This window comes from Mytilus trossulus, chromosome 3 (genome assembly GCF_036588685.1).
Source record: "Mytilus trossulus isolate FHL-02 chromosome 3, PNRI_Mtr1.1.1.hap1, whole genome shotgun sequence".
Taxonomy (NCBI): Eukaryota; Metazoa; Mollusca; class Bivalvia; order Mytilida; family Mytilidae; genus Mytilus; species Mytilus trossulus.
The window spans coordinates 39,758,475-39,785,213 of record NC_086375.1 but is presented as its reverse complement, the minus strand read 5'-3'; the positions used below and the strand labels follow the sequence as shown (position 1 = coordinate 39,785,213).

Below are 26,739 nucleotides of genomic sequence, written 5' to 3'. Positions count from 1 at the left end.
TGTGCGAGCTTACAGTAAAACCCCGATGATTTAGTCTGATTAATCATCATTCTTTTTGTTAAAGTCATATCTTCAAATGCAATCAATGTTTCCCACATAGTCTTTTTCCCCTTTCAAGCAAAAAGAGAACCATATCACAACAGGTAAAGGCATGGATAACAATAAGTGGGTCAGATCACTCAGATCACTCATTACCTAGTGCATTTGAAAGGCCATTGATAGATATTAATCCAAAGTCTTTTGCCCTCCCAAACACAATCCATAGTTCGTCTACCCCTATGTTACAGAATAGCGAAACAGTAGTGACAGCATCATCATTAACGACTGTTCGAATCATGACTTGTTTAAGTTTGTGTTTGACTGCATCATACACATGCACAATGATTTTAGTGTCTGCCTCTAAATGTGAACTTGGTGCTGAACTTGAAATACATCACGTGGTGGATAAGATAGAATATCCTGACCATTTGTTGCTATAACTACCATACGCACCCAAGACTTCATCCACTCGTATTTCAGTTTCAAGGTATTTTATTAAGGTAAGGGCATAATACCCAATCAGCATACTCGGTAGGCCACAATTCACAATCGGAGAGCTGATTTCCAACATTTACAAAGACTGTGGTATTGTTTCTCACATCGTTAAATTCCAAAAACACATATTTTCTTGCCTTGTTAACCAAATCTGTTTCTTTTTTTCGATCTTACAACAAAACCACGTATCGTTTTCAATGACATTAAACTTATCAAATCCATATTGTGATGTTGGCTGGTCAATCATCATTCTAAATGCTATAGTCACATCTTCAAACTCCATTAATGTCACCAATGCAGTTCCTTTTCCAGCAAACGTGTTATCTTTTAATGCCTAGTGCATTTGAAAGGTCATTGATTGATTTATATCTTATACTTTTTCCCTTCCAAATGCAAACCAAAGTTTGTCTGCCCCTATGTCACGGAATAGCGAAACAGCAATGACATCAGTATCTGTTTGAGTCATGACTCATTTAAGTCTGTGTTTCACCGCATCAGACACATCGATCTTGATTCTAGTGTCAGCCTCTTCGTGTAAACATGGTGCTAAACTTGAAACATCATCAAGTATTGGATAACACTGAACATCCTGAGCATCTGTTGCTTCAACTACATTGTACTCAAAATTGTATTGAGCAAGCTGCTGTGAATGAAAAATTAAAAGTTCTTTCTTACTGTCGTCATCTCTCAGAAAACTTTGCCAATTTTGAGGATGTTTTTAATCCTGGATTCGTCTGTGTATTCCCTTTCCCCTAAATGTTGCTCTTGCTTCTTTTAGCAGCTTTCAAACTACCAGTATTGCCTATGTTTACATCCGACACTACATCCACTGTTGTTACAGTTTCAGGGTGTTTCCTAACGAGTATGATGAAAGGGTATTTTGTCCTTAATACCTGAATAAAATACGTTTAAACTGTAACAAGAGTGGATGAAGTCTTTGATGAGTATGGTAGTTGTAGCAAAAAATGCTCAGGATATTCTATATTATCCACCACGTGATGTATTTTAAGTGTAGCACCATGTTCACATAAAGAGACTGACACTTAAATCATGGTGCATGTGTCTGATGCAGTGAAACACAAACTTAAACAAGTCATGATTAACAGTCACTGATGATGCTATCAATACTATTTCGCTATTCCGTGACATAGGGGCAGACAAACTATGGATTGTGTTTGGGGAGGCAAAAATCTTTGGATTAATATCTATCAATGGCCTTTCAAATGCACTAGGCAATGAGTGATCACACACACTTATTTCTGACCCATACCTTTACCGGTTGTGATACGGTTCTCTCTTTGCTTTTAAAGGAAAAAAAGACTGTGTGGGAGACATTGATGGTATTTGAAGATGTGACGTTAACATAAAGAATGATGATTGATCAGCCTTACTCACCGTGGTTTTTATTGTAAGATCGTACAAACTTATCAGATGGAGCTAACATGATTAACGAATCAAGAAAGTCAATTTTTGCACAAAATGGAAAGCTCATTATAAGTGAGGCTATTCCCACGACTTGGCCTAGTCTTTTCAAGCATGTAAAACGTGCAATATACTAATGCAGGTGTTTAGTGAGACGAGCTTGGGATTGACTCTTATGCTACCTAGTCTAGTCATTAAAGGATTGCGAAGGGACAAAGAGGGTCCCTTTAAAAAAAACTCTTTCTGAAACCTCATCATTTTTTCAGAAGCTTATACATTATGGATGTAAGAAAGGATGCCGCGGTTATTTTTAATGTTGAAAACCGGGTCTCCGTGCACTGCCTTATCTGCATGTGGTGGTGACTGTGAATAAACATGTATTCTTGGCCAAATAGTAGTAATTTTAAGTATTTTTTAATACTATAGTGATTTTGTTTTGTTTTAATCAATCTATCCAAAACTCTACATCGGAGAAATAGATTGAGGACTCATCTTTGAAATTTACGTCATATTTTTACCGGAAGTGTCAACTTTATATCTAAACATTTACAACATGCTAGAATAAGTTGTTTTGGTGATAACTTTAAGCAAAAAGTTTAATGGCCAGCACAAAATAAAATCCTTTTCTTTGCATTTTGAAAAAAGTTAAAAATTTGAATAAAAAAATGATATTTCTATGTCCGCCATTTTGGGTATTTAAAGAAGTATGGGTTTTAAAGACATATGTCTTATACATTGTATCCATCAGAACCACCAAAGAAAGGTTCCTACACAATGTAATGATAGTAGCAATACGTTAAAACACATTTCAATTACCTTCCCTAAAAAATGAGCTTATCTAAGTACAATGTCCGCCATGTTGGATTTTAACCGGAAGTGGGGTTTCTGAAGACATCCTATCTATTTAATTTATCCAAAAGTAGTAAAATACAAAGGTCTCTACCAAATATTATGATAGTAGCATGATAATAACACATTTTTACACGCTAGCCTTAGATATTGGGCTGATTTAAGTATGACGTCCGCCATTTTGGATTTTACCAGAAGTGAGACATTTTTTTCAAATGCCTCCCTATCTGAAATAAAAGAGTAATAGGTGAGGAAGGTCTATGCCAAATTTCATGCTTGTAACAGGATGTGCACAATTTTTCACAAAGCCGCCGGACTATAAGTACTGTACCGATTGTTAAATCTCATAACTCGATTTTAAAGGTTAAAATCAAGATAAAAACGAAAATTGAGAAACCTATGAGTGTGATGACTAAAAAGTTGTCAAAATCAAAATGTAAAGTGATAAAACCTAACTTCAGTTTATAAGCATTTTCTGATATAAATGAAACAAATATCTGTAATTCAAGTCCAACGTAGTTGATCGCGGATACTATAATGGAGTTCTTTGTTTAGTAGTTTAAAGGTTATTGCTTCCTTAATGTGTGACGTTATGATATCATTACTGTCATGTAGAACTTTATCCAAGCCAAAATTAATTACACTATATGGTACAAGACAGGAATTGTTTTCTTACTGGGGCACGGGTCTTCATTACATGTTTCAATATTTGTAGTATTTCCTAAACACGATTCTCCACCATATTGCGTTACAGGATTTGAACAGTTTCTGTCTCTGACTTTCATGCCACCACCACAAGCTACACTGCATTCATTCCATGATGACCACTCTGTCCAATTCCCATTGACTGAAATTGACACATTATACATAAAATGACGCAGTCCACCAGTATGGATATTACAACATACTGACCTACCCATGTTACATTTGTAACATTAGGTTCCTTTTAACTTTAACTTACTGTGTAATGAAGTTTTAAAATGGCATACTTCACTGGAGATATTAATTTACCATAATTTAAGAACCGGAAATCACGAACATCTTTGATTAGGATGAATTGCAATAAAATTTGAGGTGATGATAGTCGTGTTAAGATTGAAATGTAGTGTGAAAATATAATTGAAGTATGAACTCATGATACATGCATGCTGAGATAGACGAAAACGTTGGTAAATTTTGACTTTCATTAAGCTAAAGTAATTTCCCTTTTATATTAATTTGTCGAAAAGTATGGTTAAAGAGAAAATAAAATCTCTACTATTTGCTTCGTCATTTACCGGATTTGTTATAACATAAGCAACAACACGGGTGCCACATGTGGAGCAGGTTATGCGTACCCTTCCGGAGCACCTGATATCACCCCTAGGTTTTGGTGGGGTTCGTGTTGCTTAGTCTTTAGTGTTCTATGTTGTGTCTTCTGTACTAATATTTGTTTGTTTGTCTTTTTATTTATTGTCATGTCGTTTTCAGTTTATTTCAATCTATGAGTTTGACTGTCCCACTGGTATCTTTCGTCCCTCTTTTATGTTGTTTTCTAGTATTCATTGCGTAAATAAAATTTGAGCTACACATTTTTCTGGAATTCCGTATAAAGATTATTCAAGACTACCACTATTTGTTTTTGCAAATATATCTGTATTATCATTGCTTAAAAAAAGGACTCCTAACTGATTCAAACAAAAAATTCTCTGAAACCGATATTATCAAGATGCTTGATTTCTTGATTGACAACATATTTGTTACGTTCGGAGGACGTGTTTTTCAACAGACTGTTGGCATCCCAATGGGAACAAACTGTGCCCCTCTACTTGCTGACTTGTTTCTTTATTATTATGAGGCTGACTTCATGCAGGAACTTCTTAGGAAGAAAGATCAGAATTTAGCAATATCCTTTAACTCTACTTTCCGCTATATAGATGACGTTCTTTCACTAAACAATTCAAAATTTGGTGACTATGTGGATCGCATCTATCCCATCGAATTGGAGATAAAGGATACTACAGATACAGTTAAGTCGGCTTCATATCTTGACTTACATCTAGAAATTGACAATGAGGGTCGGTTGAAGACAAAACTTTACGACAAAAGAGATGATTTCAGCTTTCCAATTGTGAACTTTCCATTTCTAAGTAGCAACATTCCAGCAGCACCTGCATACGGGGTATATATCTCCCAATTGATACGATATTCGCGTGCTTGCATTTCCTATCATGATTTTCTTGATAGAGGGTTACTGCTCACAAGGAAGCTATTAAACCAAGAGTTCCAAATGGTGAAGTTGAAATCATCCCTTCGTAAATTTTACGGACGCCATCACGAGTTGGTTGACCGTTATGGAATAACCGTTTCACAAATGATATCGGATATGTTCCTTACGTCGTAACTACAATCCCCTTCCCTTTCATGAATTTGACCTACCGAATTAGACTATTTACCGGATTTGTAATCACATAAGCAACACGACGGGTGCCGCATGTGAAGCAGGATCTGCTTACCCTTCCGGAGCACCTGAGATCACCCCTAGTTTTTGGTGGGGTTCGTGTTTTTTATTCTTTAGTTTTCTATGTTGTGTCATGTGTACTATTGTTTTTCTGTTTGTCTTTTTCATTTTTAGCCATGGCGTTGTCAGTTTGTTTTAGATTTACGAGTTTGACTGTCCCTTTGGTGTCTTTCGTCCCTCTTTTTTTTGCTATGCAATTCAACTAAATCTACCATCTCATATTAGATGAAGATGAAAGTATATCTTTATTGGCCAACTGCATGTTCATGCAGAAACAAATTGTTAAATATATTTTTTTATCTTCACCAATCACTACTTTTAACATAGTACTTTTCAATGTTGATATACTTGCGAAATACATACTTGGACATGGATTTTCTGCACAATTAGAAGTATAGGTATCATTTCCCGTGCAATATTTGCCACCAAAATGGGGTTCAGGATTTGAACAGGTCCTGTTTCTGGTCTTGATGCCACCTCCACATGTGACGCTGCATTCCTCCCAATTGTTCCATTCAGACCAGTTGCCATCAACTACAAGCAAAGAAGAATGTGGAACTTGTGATGTAAAGTATAAAGACTCCATGTGATTTGAAAAAGAAATAAATATTAAAGTAGATAATGCAAAATAACATTGTAATCATGCATTTTAGAGGTCATATAAAATCGTAACTGATGATTATAACTTATAATTTCAGATTTGATGCAACCGTGCTTTTGCAATTATAAGACCTTCTAAATCAATTCAAGAGGTAAATATCAAAACGACAAATAAAAACTAAGTGAATTGGAAGAGCTCAAAAAGAAACTTGAATTAATAAAATCAAAAAGGAAACGAGAAAACTCAAAATTTGTAGTACTAGTAATAACAATAAACTAATGGCCAGGGAACTTTCCATTACACAAAGTAAGTTCACTCTTAAAATCGGCATTATGATCTTTTCTTACTTGGACACGGGTCTTCATTACATGTTTCATTATTTGTAGTATTTCCTAAACACGATTCTCCACCATATTGCGGTACAGGATTTGAACAGTTTCTGTCCCTGACTTTCATGCCACCACCACAAGTAACACTGCAATCATTCCAGGATGACCACTCTGTCCAATTACCATTGACTGAAATTGAAATATGGTATGATATACATAATAATACAATCTGCCACCGTGAATAGTAAAATCATACTGAGATATACAGGGAATTATTTCACATATATATAGTATGTCTCAAAAAAAAAATGCACCACACAACGACAGTTTAAAATACAACATATTTAGGTTGTTAAATTTATGAAAATTTCAAGAGAAAAGAATATTCCAATAGTAAAGGATTTTAACAGATTAATTACAAAAGCAGGGGATTCAAATTTAACTTGAAGAACTGATCAAAAAGTTATTTGTTAAGTAGGATTTTCTTACTTGGGCATGGCTCTTCATTACATTGTTCAGTATTTGAGTAATTTCCGTAACACGATTCTCCACCAAATTGCGGTATCGGATTAGAACAGTTTCGTTCTCTGACTTTCATGCCACCTCCACAAGTTACACTGCATTCATTCGAGGATGACCACTCTGTCCAATTCCCGTTGACTAAAAAGGACATATGATACATACATAGGTGTCTCATTGGCACTCACACCACATCTTCCTCTATCTATTGACACAATCCTCGAACGTTTATAGTAAAGTATATATAGACCCATTGGCCAGCAATGTTAAATGTCATAAATTGCTTTCAAACAAACAATTTATGGTAGCAATTCCTTTGAAAAAATTGGGGCTCTAGATCATTTCTGTAATTATTAACTATAATAAATTTCATTTAAGGAATTCCGTTATAGGATGTGTGTAGTTTTAAAGCTATCTTATTGATTGTTTTTAATCCTAATAATCCTTACAGCAAAAAAATGATATGAAAAAAATAAACTAAATAATTACAAAAAATGATTATTGTCAAGCGTGATTCGATATCTTTACCAAAAAAAAAGGAATTCCTATCACTATTTATTTGTTCAGGTATTTTCAAGGTTAAAAAAAACATACTTGGGCAAGAATTCTCTGCACAGTTAGAAATAAGTGTATCATTTCCTAGACATTGAATGCCACCAAATTGGGGTTCAGGATTTGAACAGGTCCTGTTTCTTGTCTTGATTCCACCTCCACATGTGACGCTACATTCCGCCAATTCGCTCCATTCAGACCAACTGCCATCAACTAAAAACCGAAAGAGCAGTGCATAAATGACGAAAACTATCCTAATGTGGTTTGATAAGAAATAAATGATAAAGTAGTTTAACTTCAGAAAAAAATTTAATCAGATGCTTATGTATTTAAGAGATCACATTACTTGTTAAAGGGGCAATAGCTACTAGATACATAAAAAAACAAGAGTATGACTTGTTTTGTTCAATCATTAATGAAAGTGAAATAGTGAAATAATAATTTGCTTTTATCAGCTAAAATGGTTCAATTTTGTCAAGTTACGCAAATAAACATTCAAAATGACTTATTCACTTGTAAGTGAATAATTCGACCTCATTAAATTCATATTCATGTGAACTCCGATTTAAATCCGTAGAAAGAGATAGAATAACGAATGCATTTGTCCGTATTTGGGCATTTAAAGGAAAAGAATGTCAACATTGAAAGTGAAAACAAGAAAATAATTTATAAGAATGATTCGATCCACACAAAATCATTCTTATAAATTTAAAAACGACGATAAAAATAATGTTTTAATCTACAATACAAAATTTAACATACCTATAAAAATACAATTGCACGAGTTTTTTAATCTATTTATATCTATGTGTATGTTTACATCGTTGTTATGGTCATAGATAAGAAGGTCAACTCGATAGTTAATTAGATGGCATCTTGGCTAAAATCCACACGAAACGAAGTTACGTCCTATAAGTTGTTTATTTTATACTTTTGATAGTTTGGAAAAATGCTTTACATTGTTATAAATACAATATGAGTATTTGAGTCAAATTGGCGAACATGAATTTCCGATTGTAAACTTCAAATCGTGCCTCGTACAACATGAAACTTTAACTTAGCAGAACAACAACTATTAAGTAGAACACTACTGCAATTTGTAATCAAAACAAGAAGGGTTAAGAGCAATATGAAAGTAAATTATGTGCCCTAATTAAAAGTTCTTATCCTATCCATAGAATAATTGTTTTGTTTTGCAGTTTATACGTTGTTTGTACTTTCCTAATTCGTTCAAACGATGGTGGATCATAATTGTAACAAAGAACTTTCAATAAGACACGTCAGGAAACATAATCAGGATTGCTTTCTTACTTGGGCATGGTTCTTCATTACATATTTCCAAATTTGTTTCATTTCCGAAACACAATTCTCCCCCATATTGTGGTTCCGGATTTGAACAGTTTCTATCTCTGAATTTCATGCCACCTCCACAAGTGACACTGCATTTATTCCATGATGACCACTCAGTCCAATTTCCATTGACTGGAATTGAAAAATATTAAATATACGGACATTGTCAACAAACGCTTTGAGCTATCAATTAAAGATTTATTTGTACAAAGTGTGCTAAAGAGTTGCTAGTTGTTAATAAGGTAAGATTAATGAAAGGTTTTTCCTTATTTTCCTTTATGCATACTGAAATATAACATAAATATTATTGAACAGCTATAATAATAGAGAAAAAGATCACTGTCAAACATCACTTGATATCTTAACCCACACAAAATTCTTATCAGTGAATTGAATGTAGTCGTTTTTGGAGAAATGCATTAAAATACATACTCGGACAAGGATTGTATGCACAGTCAGAAATGATGGTATCAATTCCTATGCAATATTTGCCACCGAATAGGGGTTCAGGTTGTGTGCAAGTCCTGTTTCTTGTCTTGAGCCCACCTCCACACGAGACACTACATTCCTTCCATTCACTCCATTCAGACCAGTTGCCATCAACTACAAGCAGAGAAGAGTACAATAATAATGCTGTAAACTATCACAACTTGGGGAAACTCGAATACGAAATAAATAAATTATTTTCAGAAAGTAAAATAATTGTATGATCATGTATACCTTTGTATACTATTTTAATCATCATTGTATGTATACTGTGTACTATTGTATTAAAAACCCTGTTGCATTATCTAGAATCGCTGCTTCATATGACAATAACCAATAATATGTAGATAAAATATTGCAAATAATAAATTGTGAATATGGTGGCTAAAATATTTTTTTATTCTAGTCAATACCGATGCTCCTCATCTTGGGTGTTTTACCCTATAGCATTCAATTTGACGGTACTACAAACATGACTAAAATATATCATTTGTCATCTTCTACTCGGTGAATAGTTATTTAAGGTACCATGATTATAATTTAATACGCCAGACGCGCATTTCGTCTACATAAGAATCGTCAGTGACGCTCAGTTCAAAATAATTATAACAATAACAATAGGCAAACAAGAACAAATTGAAATTGATAAAAATGACCATATGATTGATATTCAATTGCTGACTACCTTCCGGGACGAAACGTCCACCAGCAGTGGCATTGACCCAGTGGTGTAAATAATTATCAGAGGTACAAGGATCATAATTGAATATGCCAGATGTCCATTTCGTCTACATAAAACTATATAAACCTAGAAATTAATACGAAAAATAAGGTTCAAACTCTCTCAGACAAAATGTATCATTTATTTTATTTTGCTGCTTCGTTAGGTCCTTGTTGGTCATATAGTATTTAAGTACTAATACGTTCTTGGTATTACTATTACAATATTACGGTTTGGACGTTCCTGTGAAGGTAACAACAGAAATGTGATTTGGATGAATCACATTTTTAATATGCTATTTCTATTTCCCTTTTAAACTATAACATTTTCATATGCTTAACTTTTCACTTAACTTTTTTTTTCTTAGGAAAGCTGAAACTGCTAACATAGAAAAGATAAACGTATAGAGGAAGTACCCTTCTTTTTTAATTGATTAATTTAGTAACAAGTACAATACACTGTTTCGTTGATAAAGTTCCTGTTTCCTGAAAATCAATGGTATTTTAAAATTCATCTTGTAAAATCGTCATGCGTCATGAATTTACATGAAATTACAATTAGTTCCATTGAATCTAAAACTGCATTCCGACCCATGCATGCACCCAATCTGTCCAACTGTCATTTATTGACATTTAGACAGTTTTATATATCCATTATTTTGTTTGTATAAATGAAAATATGCAAATTGTTCCACAAGCAGTTTAATACGGATTTTCAAGTCAGTTTATCGTTAAATGGTAATTTTTATTCAATTAGAAAGTATTGGGATACATACTATTATTTTCTTATATCTATTTTATCTATCCAAATTCAAATAACTGCTTCCCGTATTCTTACGTTAGTAATTCCTCCTCCACTTACAGCAGTTTATTCATCCCTATAAATGAGTTACCGTAACCAAAGGGTACAGTGGATAGTATACTCAGTATTCTCTTGTTATTACTACTAATTGCATATTACAGTTCTTGTCCATTCGTTTTTGATGCGTTTCGTTATTCGATTTTGCCATGTGATTATGGACTTTCCGAATTGATTTTCCTCTAAGTTCAGTATTTTTGTGATTTTACTTTTTTTCCCAACAAAACAGCTTTTCAACATGAGTATTGTATCTGTTATATCTGAATAAAGACTCAAAATTTGAATAAAAAAAGTAGTGAATTTTATATAACCTTAATTTCATTGGTCTTACCTGGGCAGTAATGTTGGTTACATAAAGTACTCTCTGTGTTATTTCCTTTACAATCGTTTCCACCAAACTGAGGTTCAGGATCTGAACATGTTCGATTTCTAGATTTAAGTCCTCCACCACATACATCAGTACAATTGTTCCATTCGGACCATTCTGTCCAACTACCGTCAACTGTATATAAAAGGAACCATTGAAAATTTGTTTTCGAAACGAAGGTCAAACGTATTTGAGACGTCAACTTCTTTCTGGAGTAAGACTAGACTTTTATCATTCGGACAAAATCAAACGATGAAAATTATATTTGTTAGGCTGACATTACCGGTTTATTGGCTTAATTTGAGTTACGCCTGAGTCATATATCGAACGTATCAATCTCATGCTTGTGTAGTGAATCGTAACTTGTAACATGTGCACATAAAAAGGGAATCATCAGTGTTATTTTGCTATATTTGACTGTACATGAAATGCTGTAAAAAGTAATATCACAAAGATACTGAGCTCCCAGGAAAATTCAAAAAGTAAAGTCCGTAATCAAATGGCATATCAAAAGCTAAATGATAATAAACTATTTACAATTCCACGATGTCTATTTTTACATACTATTGTTTGGACTGGAGGAGCCTGAAGAATGTTATGCTCTATAAAATTTGATTTGAATTCTTTGATCATTGATTGTTCATTACACTGACTGCTTTTTCATACAAAATTTTCATTTTTAAAGACCCGGTTTCACTTTTATCAACTATTTCAGATTAATACTGTGAATATATAGATATAGGAAGATGTGGTGTGAGTGCCAATGAGACAACTCTCCATCCAAATAACAATTTAAAAAATAAACCATTATAGGTTAAAGTACGGCCTTCAACACGGAGCCTTGGCTCACACCGAACAACAAGCTATAAAGGACCCCAAAATTACTAGTGTTAAACCATTCAAACGGGAAAACCAACGGTCTAATCTATATAAACAAAACGAGAAACGAGAAACACGTATATATTACATAAACAAACGACAACTACTGTACATCAGATTCCTTAACTTATTCATATAATAGATAAATGATCTACTGTCTTATGGAAATAAAATCTATTTTCTCTCGACCTTTCATTTCATAAGAATTATAACTATTTTTTATAAAATGTTCTTAAATACTGTGCCATGAACATCGACCTCAACCCGTCCCTTCCACAACTTTTCATTGGAAGTTACAGTAAGAATAACACACTAATGAGAGCATACTTTATTATTGCAATGAGTTACAATACGATTGATAACAGTTGCACATTTTCTTGTCCGTATGTTGCAGTCTCTATGTATTCTTGTATATTCCTTGTTTGGTAATTATCTGTTCTATTCCTTCTAAATGCACTATTTTAATACTATTGAATATTCACAAATGTTAATTCTTGATGCATGCATGATGATAAACAAAAATATGTATCCTGTCAATTTGTTGTATCTTTAAACAAATTATTTAATTGTAGGATAACGACATTTGAATGAATCATATATTTTTCCGGTTTGAAGTTCCTATGTTTACTGACTCCTAACACCGTCATGTGGAGCACCACTTGGTCGTATTTTCATTCTGCAGAATAGTATCATCTTTTACTCTGAAATGTAACACACAGATGAGTTCAAGCCATTCTAAAGGATTTAATCATACGTATAAATTATTGATTTTATCAATAACTTTATACAATATGGTCAGTTAATTTATTTTTATTTACTTTATAATTAAAAGATATATGTGCATTTTCTATTGATATTTGAATTTACAATGATATAATATGAGAGAGATAATAAAATCAAAATCCTTGCAAATTTGTAATTAATTAAGCAAACTAAATACTTCAATTTCAGAAAAGACGACGAAAAATATATATTTCTAGAAAATTAAATAGAAAAACAGATATTAATTGATAATAAAATTAGAAAATAATAATAAAAAAAATTTAATAGCAATATTCCCTCATCACAATAGTTAAAAACGGGTAGATTAAGAGAAGTTTATATCTTATTATAAGTGCTGTTTTAATGTAGATATTATAATCAAGAGTTTCAAATGGACCATATATTTCTGTAACATCACTTGATAGTTTTATTCTTTTATTATACAATAAACTTAATTGTGATTATGGTTATCAAATTAGTTCAGTCAAAACATACAGTGTTTTACAATGAGATTAGAAATTCACGTTTCATATTAAATATAAAAAAATATATTGAAGCATGCTTTATAGTTAGTCAGTAACATTTTAAACTCTTCTAATCATTATAAACTATAGCATTCCAGTGCTAAGTGTTATGTAAACTAATCTTTAGTACAATTTCTTACCTCAATATATAATAAGCCTTTATCTTTTAACTTCCTACGAACAATTGCCAGTGATCATCTATTGAAAAATAACGTGTTTTGTTTTGCGATTGCAAGTTCAAAAACGGCATGACCGCAGGAGTTATTATATTAGCAAGTTTCTGTGAATTTGCATTCTACATATTCATTTTGGCTAGTTAAAGACATCATAAACAAACAAATAATTTTGTTTACATTGAAATAATATATTTTTTAAGTTAAGTTTTCTCATAATATAAAACCGGACAACGGTTTTCATCCAATCAGTTTAGCTGTTTATGGTTTTTGAGATAAGAATGCAATCTCTGAAATATTTAACATCGAAAACCTCCAATAAAATGTGTTTTTTTCTTGATTTATACATGTTATAGGTACGTCTCATGCAGTATCTGATATATTACATATAAAAATTAATATGATGTGGAAAAAAAACCAACTAAATGGCAGTATTTCGAGATAAGAAATATTTATTTTATGAAACCAGAAGAGGGTAACTGTACTCAGTGTTCTTACTACTAGTATATAATATAAATAAATGGAATAATCTTTTTTTTAAGTGTACTTGATTATAATGATATCATCTAATTAAGCCAAGGTTTCACACTTCTTACATTAAAAGCAAAAATGGTCTAATTTTTTTAAATCTTGTAATTCACATTAAGGCTATTTAACTACTATGTATGGAATATATCTTTTTGGGTTAAGATGTTGCTAATATATATTTTAACATCAAACTATGCATGAAAGGACCATCAAAGGTAAAAAAAAAACGTAAATGTCGACTATTACTCAATGGTCAAGTCATAAATCATCTTTAATAAAGTTTCCAGAGTACAAAAACTGGTTTTTTTTCCTAAATAAAATTAGTATCATTTTAAAAAAACTGGAATAATTTTACAATTTTAGCAATTTCAGAAAATAAAACTTGCTCCTATCATATCTCCTACTTTGTTGTATTGTTAAAAAGTATATAACCATATACTTCAATTCTGTTACTTTAAGGTTCATTGATAAACTTTCATTTTTTATTCAAATGTATTAATTTAAGAAAGAAAAAAATCAAGCATCAACGAACATTTTCTTTTTGATGATGGAAGACTCCGATGCAATTTTATGAGTAAATGAAAATGTACAAAAATAATATCATTGTTTAAAAATTTCAAATAGAAAAAAATTGGAATTCAATAGTTCTGTTTGTCTTATCATTATTTTGATTTGCAGAATATCATATTGCGTCTAAAAATCCATTTTCTATGTTTCATCCTCGTGAAGCATTGGTATAAATACATTTTAGTCCATCACACAACCGAAAAAACTTAAGATTCAAGCTAGACATGTTGTATAGACACATGTTTACTGTTGTCACTTCTGAACACATAAGTGGTATTTAAGTCTATGGAGGCCATCCTCTGTAAAGTATAACAACAGTTACTTTTTTTCAGATCCAGGCGTCGAGGCTGCTTCTGATATGTTTGATAATAAATCCAATAACAATTGTGATCATAAATCCTTCTCTTCCAAACCGAAATTAAAAAAATAGTCTCTACCTTCAAATTTGAACTCAAGAAACATAAAAAAAGAGATTTCCTAGATGTAATGTATTAAAAATAATAGCTAAATATATTTTACCTGGACATTCATGTTCGTTGCAAACATTATTGTCTACGCTATTTCCAACACAATCAATTCCACCAAAGTGTGGTTCAGGGTCTGAACATGTTCTTTTTCTAAATTGGAGGCCGCCGCCACATGAATCGGTACAATTGTCCCATTCTGACCATTCTGCCCAACTACCATCAACTGTATTAAAAGAAAATTCCGGTGATTATTAAATTAACATTTAAATTGGATGTCCAAGTCAGGAATATGACAGTTGTCCATTCGTTTTTTATGTGTTTTGTCATTTGATTTTGTCATGTGATTATGGACTTTCCGATTTGATTTTCCTCTGAGTTCAGTATTTTTGTTCTTTTACTTTATTTTTATACACTGTACACTATAGAGGGAAAAAGCTTAAGATATGATATCATAATGAAATCACGAACGTAGAAATATTATAAACAAATTAAAAAAAGTGTTTATCCTCAGTTTTATGTCATAATGAGGTAGGGTCAAATGTCGCGATATTTGTTCAACTTAACAAAGTCAAATTACGAACTTGTTTAAGCCGAGTGGAATTCAAACACAAAACAAAATATAAAGTATACTCTGAAGCAATTTTTACAAATGTTAAATATTCCAATACAATCAAATTGTATTTTAACGCATAATAAAAAAAAAGATAATTTTATTAATCAATTTCTATCTGAAAGACTACAGATGTTTGATGCTCCTCTTTTAAATATTTGGATACAAACTCATATGTACCCAAACATGGTATAAATGCACGTTTAAGCACATTTTGAGGCATTTATAATATGGTTAGATGTTCAAAAATACAAACAAAATGTAAATAGTAATTGGTGTACACATATGCATCTACGATTTTGTTCTACACTGAAGGAGTTTCACAAATAAATGCAACAGTAGTATACCGCTGTTCAAAACTCATAAATCCATGGACGAAAAACAAAATCGGGATAACAAACCAAAACCGAGGGAAACGCATTAAATATAAGAGAACAACGACACAACACCGAAACGCAACACACACAGAAACGGACCAAGCATCAGAAAAAACACCACGAGAATAACAAATATAACATGAAAACCAAATACATGAATTTGGGATAGACAAGTACCGTGCCACGTCTTATCCCAAAAATAAGAGAAACACAAACGACTCAACGTTAAAATGCAACACACACAGAAACGAACAATAATATAACAATGGCCATCTTCCTGACTTGGAACAGGACACTTTTAAAGGGGTGGGTTGAACCTGGTGTTATGGCATGCCAAACCTCGCACTTTAATGGCAAAGTTAAATATAACATTGAAATGACAACATAATATTACAGGACTACAATACAAATAAATAGGAGAACATATTAGACAAAGAAAAACATGATTAATAGATAACAAAAAGCATCAGGTTTAAAATTCAATACGCCAAAACCGCGCCTTGTCCACACAAGACTCACCAGTGACGCCCAGATATAAAGGATCGAAAGTGAAAAAAGTACAAAATAGCTATGCTGTTTAATAAGTTCTGGAGAGACTGAACCAATCTATTTCTTTTATAGTGAATAATTGATTAATTCAGAATACTATATGAAAACATCAAAATATGTATCAAGTGATCACTTCCATCAGACCTTCAACTTCAGAACTCTTACGACTGTAGATGTCTTCTAGACACTTGACAATCCTAACTGTAATGGCAGTACTTGAATCTAACGAGAAAAAAAATGCTATAGAATAAAAAATTTAACGCTTGCTTGTTCGGGGCATTTTTTGTTTCTGTAGCACGGAAGCGATATAATCATTATGTTATTTATTTTTTTGAATTGTATGTATAACCTGGGCAATAATGTGTGTTGCAGGAATCATTTTCGGTTCTATTTCCAATACAGTCAATTCCACCAAACTGAGGTTCAGGATTTGAACAATTTCTGTATCTGAGAGTAAGACCTCCGCCACAAGTATCACTACAACTGTTCCATTCGGACCAATCTGTATAATTGCCATCAACTGCAAAATAAATCGTTAATACAGACTAACTCAACTGATGCCAAAATGTGTCAGAAATGTACATGTATTATCTCAATCTGAGATAAATTGTTTGCTATGCCTATTTGTTTTAAAAATTGTGTTGGTGTTTAATTCAGGCCATGCAACTTAAATCAAACAGCTTCTGACATTATCAACGATTTGTTCAATTTTTTAGTATTTTTTTTTTCATTTAACCGTATTTTTACAAAGTCATATATTTTAATGTAAATGCCTTAAAAAAATCTTGTAAAAACAACGAATTAAGACTACGTTTACTTTCTGTTTAAAAAAAAGTTATATTATAATTTATTATTTTTATCATTACCTGGACAGAAGTGGTCATTACAAATATCACCTTCAGTACTGTTTCCTAAACAATTTTCTCCTCCAAATCTTGGTTCAGGATCCGAACAGGTTCTTACTCTTGACCGAAATCCACCACCACAAGACTGTGTACAATTGTCCCATTCTGACCATTTTGTCCAGTTGCCATCCACTTAATGTTGAAATATTTACAATTTTAAGAATTCAGGAAACAATAAGTAAATATCAAAATGAACTTTATTCACTCGCCTAGCATTTAAAAATGTAACTGTCAATAGTTGAGAGATATCTTATTACACGATATTAGGTAGGTAGAATTTGTTTGCCTTATAAATTTAATAAGAGATGTCTTTTCCATTGCACTGTTCTTCCTTGGTGACATCCTCAGGCATGGCCGTCTTTTATTGTGACGTCATAAGTGAAAATTCAATAGATTTAGAGAAATAATATTTAAGAGACAGATGAAAATCAAATTATTAGACCACAATACATAAATTAAGCTTCAGGAAGGTATATACTTTTCTTTATTAACCATGCAAATGAATATATGTGTTTACCTGGACAATTGTGCACATTACACATATCATCTTCAGTGACATTACCAAGACATTCATTTCCACCAAACTGAGGTACTGGGTTCGAACATGTTCTGTTTCTAGATTGAAAACCTCCTCCACAAGAGTGGCTGCAGGTGCTCCATACTGACCAATCTGTCCAATTACCATCGACTGAAATATATTTAAACTTAACCTGAGCCTCTTGTACCAAATATCACTTTTGTTTCTGGATCCTTATTGTGAATGTGTCCTGTCTTGTACAAGTATAATTCATAATAAAATATTATTTAAATAAATTCTCAAGCGAAAATGTAATGCTTTTGATGATTCTTATTCTTGTATAATCAACACTATGAAATTTGTCACATAAAAAAGTATCTTCTTGTTTTATGTAGTAAATTATTAACTTTATTTAGAATATTTCGCATTCAATTATAATCACCACGGTAAACAATTTAATATTCACAATTTTTTGTTCCATATAAGCTTTTTACATCAAACAAATGAACAGGGAATATTGTACAAAAACAGTAGTTTTTACTCACTGTTATCCCTTACATAATCCCACTGGTATTTAAAGTTAAGGAACACAGGAAGTGGGCGTTTAGCAGATACGAAAAGTGATAAAACGTTACAACTCATTTATGTTCAGAGAATATAATAACTAAATATGTAATTGATCTATTCAGTATTTCTTGAGAACTTGTCAGTTAGACAAATAAACAGACAATATGATTGGTAAATAACAGGTTGATGAGTCCTTATATACTGAATCATTTTATAGCCATGGCTTCCTATGATGATCAAATACATTTTGATATTGACGAATATATTCCAAATTTCATATAAGTACTTCCAAATGAAGACAACGGGTGTTATGATGATTTACTGTGTGTCCAACATGCCATTTGTCATTCCGTTTGCAATTCATATTGTCATTGTCCTACGTTATCCTGTTGTAAGACATGGTTTAGTGTATGTGTGCATGGTTGTGCCATCAAAATTCATTAAGAAAATTGAAATTTAAAGTTGTTTTACAATGTGACAGAGATAACTACAGATATACACGTGGATATTCTAAAGAAGGTAAACAAAAATGAAAAGAGGTATTGACAAACAGTCCATACGATGCTGACATAGGAAAGAAACCTCACTTCTTTCATAATTATACCTGGGCATTCATAAGTGTTGCAGTAATTATTCTCGGTATTGTTTCCAATACAGTCGTCACCACCAAACAGCGGTTCAGGATTGGAACATGTTCGATTTCTAAGCACAAGACCTCCTCCACATGACTTGCTACAAATACTCCATTCTGACCAATTTGTCCAATAGCCATCAACTAAATTTAAGATTCAATTAATATGTTATTATCATATGTCGTTAAATCTGATGCTCATTATGTAGAAAACTGAATAAATAAAAAGAGTTGGAGTTATTTGAATACAGGATAACATTTAGATTCTTAATATGGAAACAGAATTTTAACATTATGTCTTTATCTTCACTAATTGCAACACATTCGTTTTATTTTTTTTAAATTTCATTCTTTCATTCAAGTTACTTCAATACCAGCAAATGGTAGTCATCAGTATTTGAACTATTGATGTAATAAGATAATCAATATACCGTGCTGTAAGCAGCAATGTCATGTCTTGTGAATACAAACTAGTCCGCTTAAAATAACGGCGGTCTCAATTACATTCGGTTCTTAAATGAAATCTTGAAATTTAGAACATCTGAACATAAATAATGCAAAGACTGAACTTACTTGGACATTTATCGTCACTACACGACTTTGTGTCTGTGGCATTTTCTATGCAGTCTTTTCCGCCAAACTTTGGATCTGGATTTGAACATGATCTATTTCTATAGACTATCCCGCCTCCACATGACACACTACATTCGTCCCACGATGACCATGTAGTCCAACTTCCATCAACTACAAATGTAAGAGGTATTACACTTCATTTCTTTCATACTTACATTCCATACATGACGTTATGTCAATTAAAATCATATTTTCGTTTAAAATTCTTTAAGGCTAACATGTTGACCATGATCCATCAACTTAAGAGACAAAATTATCTATTGGTTCATGAAATTGCACAAAAATGCAAACAGTTGAAACATTTAACAAACGAAAGTATGTTAAAATTCATTACAAATAATACTATGTTTTAATTTATAGAGTTTTCATACGCAAATATCATAAAGCATTTCTCTCAATGTCTTCCAAATCCATTGGTAAACTTATCCTTCATACTAACTTACTTGGACAGTTTCGACTTTTACAGACGCTTATTTCTGTATCATTGCCAAAACAGTCCTCGCCTCCAAACTGAGGTTCAGGATTAGAGCAGTTTCTATATCTTGTTTGAATTCCACCTCCACATGATACATCACAGTCACCCCAGTCAGACCACTCAGTCCAGGTACCATGAACTAAATAACAAAATGAAAATTTGCGTTATTTGTGCGTAAAAAATAGTATTGTACATATTTGTGGTAATGATACTGTTAACAAATGAATAGTTGCAATACGGGCCATTAAATGTTAATTTCACATGAACAAGACAGACTTAAAAGAGTTTACATTGTATATTGATAGCTACCTACAAAGAAAACATATTGAATTCTCAATTGTTATCACAGTTATCCTATACAGAGATTAAATTTCATTAACAAGCATAATTTTCAAAAGAAGCTTGCACTCTTTTAAACACTGGTCAGAAAAGACCAATCGGAAACCCAGATATATAAAAAGAGTGACGAAGATACCTTTCCCTGCGAAACGTTTATTTTCAATGTTGCGTCGGTACACGAAATAGTTACGATTGACACACTTAGGTAGGATTGCTACGGATGATTCCAACAGCAAAAGTAGGCGTGTTATACACCATTGTGACGATAAATCAATTTAGATTTACGACATGACAAGTTTAAGTGTGATTGACAGCCGAGAAATCGGCATATAACGGGATTTCGTCACCACCTGACATTTTTTTTTGAAATGCGAGTTAAGTACCTTGTGTTATATTAAGGTATAGAGGGAAAAAAAATTCTGAAACAAGTGCATGTGCTTAAAGCCCGTCTGGAGCGTCTGGTGTTATTTCACAGTCTGAACATTGTGCTAATGACTTGTTAAATATGCTGAACTGTGTTTTCCAGCTTTGTCATTTTACAGAATTTGAATACATAGATGTGAAACACAGTTAATGTTTTAATGTGCAAATAAAGCATGTTTTAAGAATTATTTCAAAACACTGTAATATGTACTTCATACTTGGACAGGGGTCATCGTTACAATTCTGCTCTTCAGTTTTATTTCCAGAACAATGGATACCACCGTACTGTGGTTCCGGATCGTTGCATGTTCTATTCCGTGACTGTGAACCACCACCACAAGATGAACTACAGGCTGACCATTCATTCCAATTTGACCAGATACCATCAACTGGGAAAATAAATAAAAACATAGTAGTTATAAACATAAAGCCCAAAACGATAGTACAGTTAACTGACTCCCGGAATATCCTATCACATATATTGCATAGCGATTTGTTTTGGTACTGTTTATGAAGAGTTTTTTTGTTGTTGTTGAAAGGAACCGTGAAGTGCAATGTTTTTTTTGAAAATGTAACAAATTTGTATACTCTTGAAAATATAAACAGCTTATACAAAATATCGCCTTTTCATCTACTTTCATGATTAAAAGTAAGTTATGTAAGAACTTAAGGTAAAGAGTTTGTAAAATGTATAATAAAATAAAATACCAAACACAAAGCGGCGAGTCCCCTATCAAATGGCAAATTCAAAAGCTGAAACACATAAAACGAATGGAAATCTGCATTCAAATTTCAAGACATTAGAGTGTCGACGAGACATTTTTAAAGTTGAAATTAAACATTGTTTAAGACCAAAGATGTTTAAAATATAGATTTCAAGAATAACAGTATCCCATTTCTCTACATGAGCGCCGCCTTAAAAAAGCTAATTGTAATCGAACCACGAGTGATATCTTAATATCATCACCTTATATTTGATTGAACCAAAGTTCATAAAACTCTTAAATTAACTTGTCTTTAGTTTACATGTAACGAGCAAAAAGTATTACAGTCTTACTTGGACATAACATATCATTGCATATTGCAACTTCAGTATCATTTCCATGGCAATCTGTTCCATTATATTTTGGTATGGGATCTGTGCATGTTCTATTCCGTGTTTTATTTCCACCACCGCATGTTGTATTGCACTCTTGCCAATCACCCCAGGATGACCAATTACCGTCTACTGTAGAAATAAATAAAATGTGTCCTTGCTGTAAAATGTACATACAAGCGACCTTTAAGATATGAAAAGAAACTGTTCGCTGCAATCTCGAATACTAAACAAACTTTAGACTAAGATTCATAACCAGTTAATTTAATGCAGCGTATTTAGATTTTCTTAATGTCAATTAAAATTCATTTCCATTACAAAACATACCTGGACAATTGTTTGTATTGCAGTAATCTGTTTCAGTTTCGTTACCATGACAAACTCCTCCACCAGATTGTGGTGGCGGGTCGGAGCATGACCTATTTCTAGATTTATAACCCTTGCCGCAAGACACTGTACATTCGGACCATTCATTCCATTCTGCCCATTGACCATCAACTACAACATATATTATCACAAGCTATAACCCTTGATATATATTGAGTTAAGATAGAAAAAACGTTATAATTGATTGTCAAAATAGGTGTGTCAAGTACTTCAAATATATTTGTTTGACAGGATATGAACAAAACTTATATTTGTCGGTCAACCTTACCTTAGTTGTATTTGGCAAAACGTTTAGGATTTTTTGGTCCTCAATGCTCTTCAACTTCATTTTATTATTTGTCCTTTTAGACATTTCTTGATTCGAGCGTCACGGATGAGTCTTTTGTAGACGAAACGCGCGTCTTGCGTAGTGTGAAATTTGAATCCTGGTATCTCTGATGAGTTTATTTACGTAATTTGTATCAACTAAAAAAAGATATCATGGATATGGACATGCTTCATTTTCAAACTCCATCAACTAGGGTCGGCTAAGAATGTTAATTATATGACAATTATACTATAGTAACAATAAATACATTTCCTACCTGCTTGTAATCTAAATCGATTTGATTCCTATTTGTGTATTCAAAGGCAATGAAAGTCTTATTTTCTTGTATTTAAAACCTATGAATTTTCTAATGTGATGTAATATTTGTTATTCTAATCGGATTTTGTCTAATGCTAAGTCCGTTTCTGTGTGTGTTACATGTTAATGTTGTGACGTTGTTCTCCTTTTATTTATTTAATGCGTTTCCCTCAGTTTTAGTTTGTTACCCTGATTTTACTTTTTCATCCATCAATTAACGAGTTTTAAACAGCTGAATACTACTGTTGCCTTTGCTTGAAGGCAAAATTAATATACATAGATAAATAGTAGGGATGGCAACGAGTAGTCGAGTACTCGGGTACTCGATCGGAAGGCCGAGTACTCGAGTACAGTTTTAGTAATCGGATACTCGTTTGACTGTTATACATCTTGAGATATTTCTCTAAACATTCCCACTCACTTTAGTTCATTTGAAACACCCCATTCGTAATACTAAATAAAATCAATTAACGACATAAGATGTTTATCTTGAGGCTACGTTTTGTTATAGCAATACCAGCAACGTCCTTTCCTTCCGAGCTAATTTTTTCATATGCTTTAATTGTAACAAAAAATAGAAAGTCAAACAGTCTTTCGTCTTAAATTGCGGTCGGTAATTCATTGTTTTTAGATACACAAAAAACAGAGCATCAAGCTATGTTTGTAGTACGTTTGTCTTTCGTTAACATGTTTATGATAGGTATTAACAAAAATACTGCATCCTACCTAAAATCTAAACTTTTCAATAAACGTTTAAGATTTATCCGAGTACTCGCGAGTACTCGAGTATCATGACCGAGTATCCGAGTATTAAATTTCAGATCTTTTGACATCCCTACATATCGAATCATATGCACCAGAAGACCTGAACTTGAATATCGATTGATACGACTTTTCTACACCCTGTTACACACATCATTAACACATCACTATACATACTTGGACAGGAAATGATGTTACAAACTTTCACTTCGTCGTCACTTCCGGTGCAACTAGTTCCTCCATTTTTTGGCTTCGGATCAGTACATGTTCTATTTCTTTCAGTCTTTCCTATTCCACAAGACAATGAACACTCTGTCCATTCACTCCATCCTGACCACGCTCCATCAACTATGGTCATACAAATTACACATTTTTAGCTCACCTGGCCCGAAGGGCCAAGTGAGCTTTTCTCATCACTTGGCGTCCGTCGTCCGTCGTCCGTCGTCCGTCGTCCGTCGTCCGTCGTCCGTCGTCGTCCGTCGTCCGTCGTCCGTCGTCGTCCGTCGTCGTCGTCGTCGTCCGTCGTCGTTAACTTTTACAAAAATCTTCTCCTCTGAAACTACTGGGCCAAATCAAACCAAACTTGGCCACAATCATCATTGGGGTATCTAGTTTAAAAAATGTGTGGCGTGACCCGGTCAACCAACCAAGATGGCCGCCACGGCTAAAAATAGAACATAGGGGTAAAATGCAGTTTTTGGCTTATAACTCAAAAACCAAAGCATTAAGAGCAAATCTGACATGGGGGTAAAAATGTTTATCAGGTCAAGATCTATCTGCCCTGAAATTTTCAGATGAATCGGTCAATCGGTTGTTGGGTTGCTGCCCCTGAATTGGTAATTTTGAAGAAATTTTGCTGTTTTTGGTTATTATCTTGAATATTATTATAGTTAGAGATGAACTGTAAACAGCAATAATGTTCAGCAAAGTAAGATCTACAAATAAGTCAACATGACCAAAATGGTCAGTTGACCCGTTTAGGAGTTATTGCCCTTTATAGTCAATTTTTAACCATTTTTCGTTAATTAAAGTAATCTTTTACAAAAATCTTCTCCTCTGAAACTACTTGGCCAAATTAATCCAAACTTGGCCACAATCATCTTTGGGGTATCTAGTTTAAAAAATGTGTGGCGTGACCTGGTCAACCAACCAAGATGGCTGCCACCGCTAAAAATAGAACATAGGGGTAAAATGCAGTTTTTGGCTTATAACTCAAAAACCAAAGCATTTTGAGGAAATCTGACATGGGATAAAAATGTTTATCAGGTCAAGAACTATCTGCCCTGAAATTTTCAGATGAATCGGTCAATCGGTTGTTGGGTTGCTGCCCCTGAATTGGTAATTTTGAGGAAATTTTGCTGTTTTTGGTTATTATCTTGAATATTATTATAGATAGAGATAAATTGTAAACAGCAATAATGTTCAGCAAAGTAAGATCTACAAATAAGTCAACATAACCAAAATGGTCAGTTGACCCCTTTATGAGTTATTGCCCTTTATAGTCAATCTTTAACCATTTTTCATAAATCTAAGTAATCTTTTACAAAATCTCCACTGAAACTACTAGGCCACAATCATCTTTGGGGTATCTAGTTTGAAAAATGTGTCCGATGACCTGGCCATTCAACCAAGATAGCCGCCACGGCTTAAAATAGAACATAGGGGTAAAATGCATTTTTTTGCTTATAACTATGAAACCAAAGCATCTAGAGCAAATCTGACAAAAAGTTAAATTGTTAATCAAGTCAATATCTATCTGCCCTGAATTTTTCAGATGAATTGGACAACTGGTTGTTGGGTTGCTGCCCTCCAATTGGTAATTTTTAAAGAAATTTTGCCGTTTTTGGTTATCTTGAATACTATTATAGATAGCGATAAACTGTAAACAGCAATAATGTTCAGCAAAGTAAGATCTACAAATAAGTCAACATGACCTAAATGGTCAATTGACCCCTTAAGGAGTTATTGCCCTTTATAGTCAATTTTTAACAATTTTCATTAATTTGGTAAATTTATGTAAATTTTTACCAAATATAGTTCTCTGTTACTAATGGGCAAAGTTCATGATAGATATAATTGTAAGAAGCAAAATCGTTCAGTAAAGTAAGAACTTCAAACACATCACCATCACCAAAATACAATTTTGTCATGAATCCATTTGTGTCCTTTGTTTAATATGCACATAGACCAAGGTGAGCGACACAGGCTCTTAAGAGCCTCTAGTTTTAGTTATGTAAATGTTGATAGTTGGTTAAAGATCATGATAAGAATATACTTTTTGATTTAAATTTTTGGAAAATTAATAACTGAACTGCACAAATCGCAACATGCATATATGCAAAAATATAGTTACATCTTTCTAAGAACATCAACACCCTCATCTGTTTAATACATAGATATAGGAAGTTGTGGTGTGAGTGCCAACGAGACAACTCTCCATACAAATAACAATTTAAAAAAGTAAACCATTATAGGTCAATGTACGGCCTTCACCACGGATCCTTGGGTCACACCGAACAACAAGCTATTAAAGGCCCCAAAATTACTTGTGTAAAACCATTCAGATATGTATATTTTGGTTTTGTCTTACGGATTTCAAAACTATATGAATACTATATAGACTTTTATTATATGCTGTCCAAGTACTCGTACTATAAGGGCAGTATTGAGGAGCATCAAAACAACTGATGGGAGGAGAAATACATTATAGTGAGGACAGGACACGAACATTATGTAATTAGCTTAACACTTTACAATAGAAAATAGAATAACAAAAAAACAAAACAATGACATTTGAAAATAGCAATACCAGATATCACATATGGCTGGAAAAAATAGTTTCATATCGAATCATA

The 26,739-nt window shown here is 32.9% G+C and overlaps 1 protein-coding gene across 1 annotated transcript in view; it reads right to left on the bottom strand.

The window, feature by feature from the left end:
- LOC134710763 (SCO-spondin-like) overlaps nt 1-24,253 on the bottom strand; it is a 40,857-nt gene extending 16,604 nt beyond the window's left edge. Inside the window, exons 1-19 of the mRNA XM_063571159.1 lie at nt 24,062-24,253; nt 22,438-22,608; nt 22,072-22,242; nt 21,233-21,403; nt 20,221-20,391; nt 19,718-19,888; nt 19,118-19,288; nt 17,947-18,117; nt 17,391-17,561; nt 16,874-17,044; nt 15,041-15,211; nt 11,053-11,223; nt 9,089-9,259; nt 8,618-8,788; nt 7,349-7,519; nt 6,725-6,895; nt 6,254-6,424; nt 5,669-5,839; nt 3,482-3,652 (exon numbers count right to left, since the gene is read on the bottom strand). Coding sequence (XP_063427229.1) covers nt 3,482-3,652; nt 5,669-5,839; nt 6,254-6,424; nt 6,725-6,895; nt 7,349-7,519; nt 8,618-8,788; nt 9,089-9,259; nt 11,053-11,223; nt 15,041-15,211; nt 16,874-17,044; nt 17,391-17,561; nt 17,947-18,117; nt 19,118-19,288; nt 19,718-19,888; nt 20,221-20,391; nt 21,233-21,403; nt 22,072-22,242; nt 22,438-22,608; nt 24,062-24,242 — 3,259 coding nt within the window. The 5' untranslated portion in view covers nt 24,243-24,253. The remainder of the gene's footprint in view (nt 1-3,481; nt 3,653-5,668; nt 5,840-6,253; nt 6,425-6,724; nt 6,896-7,348; nt 7,520-8,617; nt 8,789-9,088; nt 9,260-11,052; nt 11,224-15,040; nt 15,212-16,873; nt 17,045-17,390; nt 17,562-17,946; nt 18,118-19,117; nt 19,289-19,717; nt 19,889-20,220; nt 20,392-21,232; nt 21,404-22,071; nt 22,243-22,437; nt 22,609-24,061) is intronic.
- Nucleotides 24,254-26,739: the final 2,486 nt, after the last annotated feature.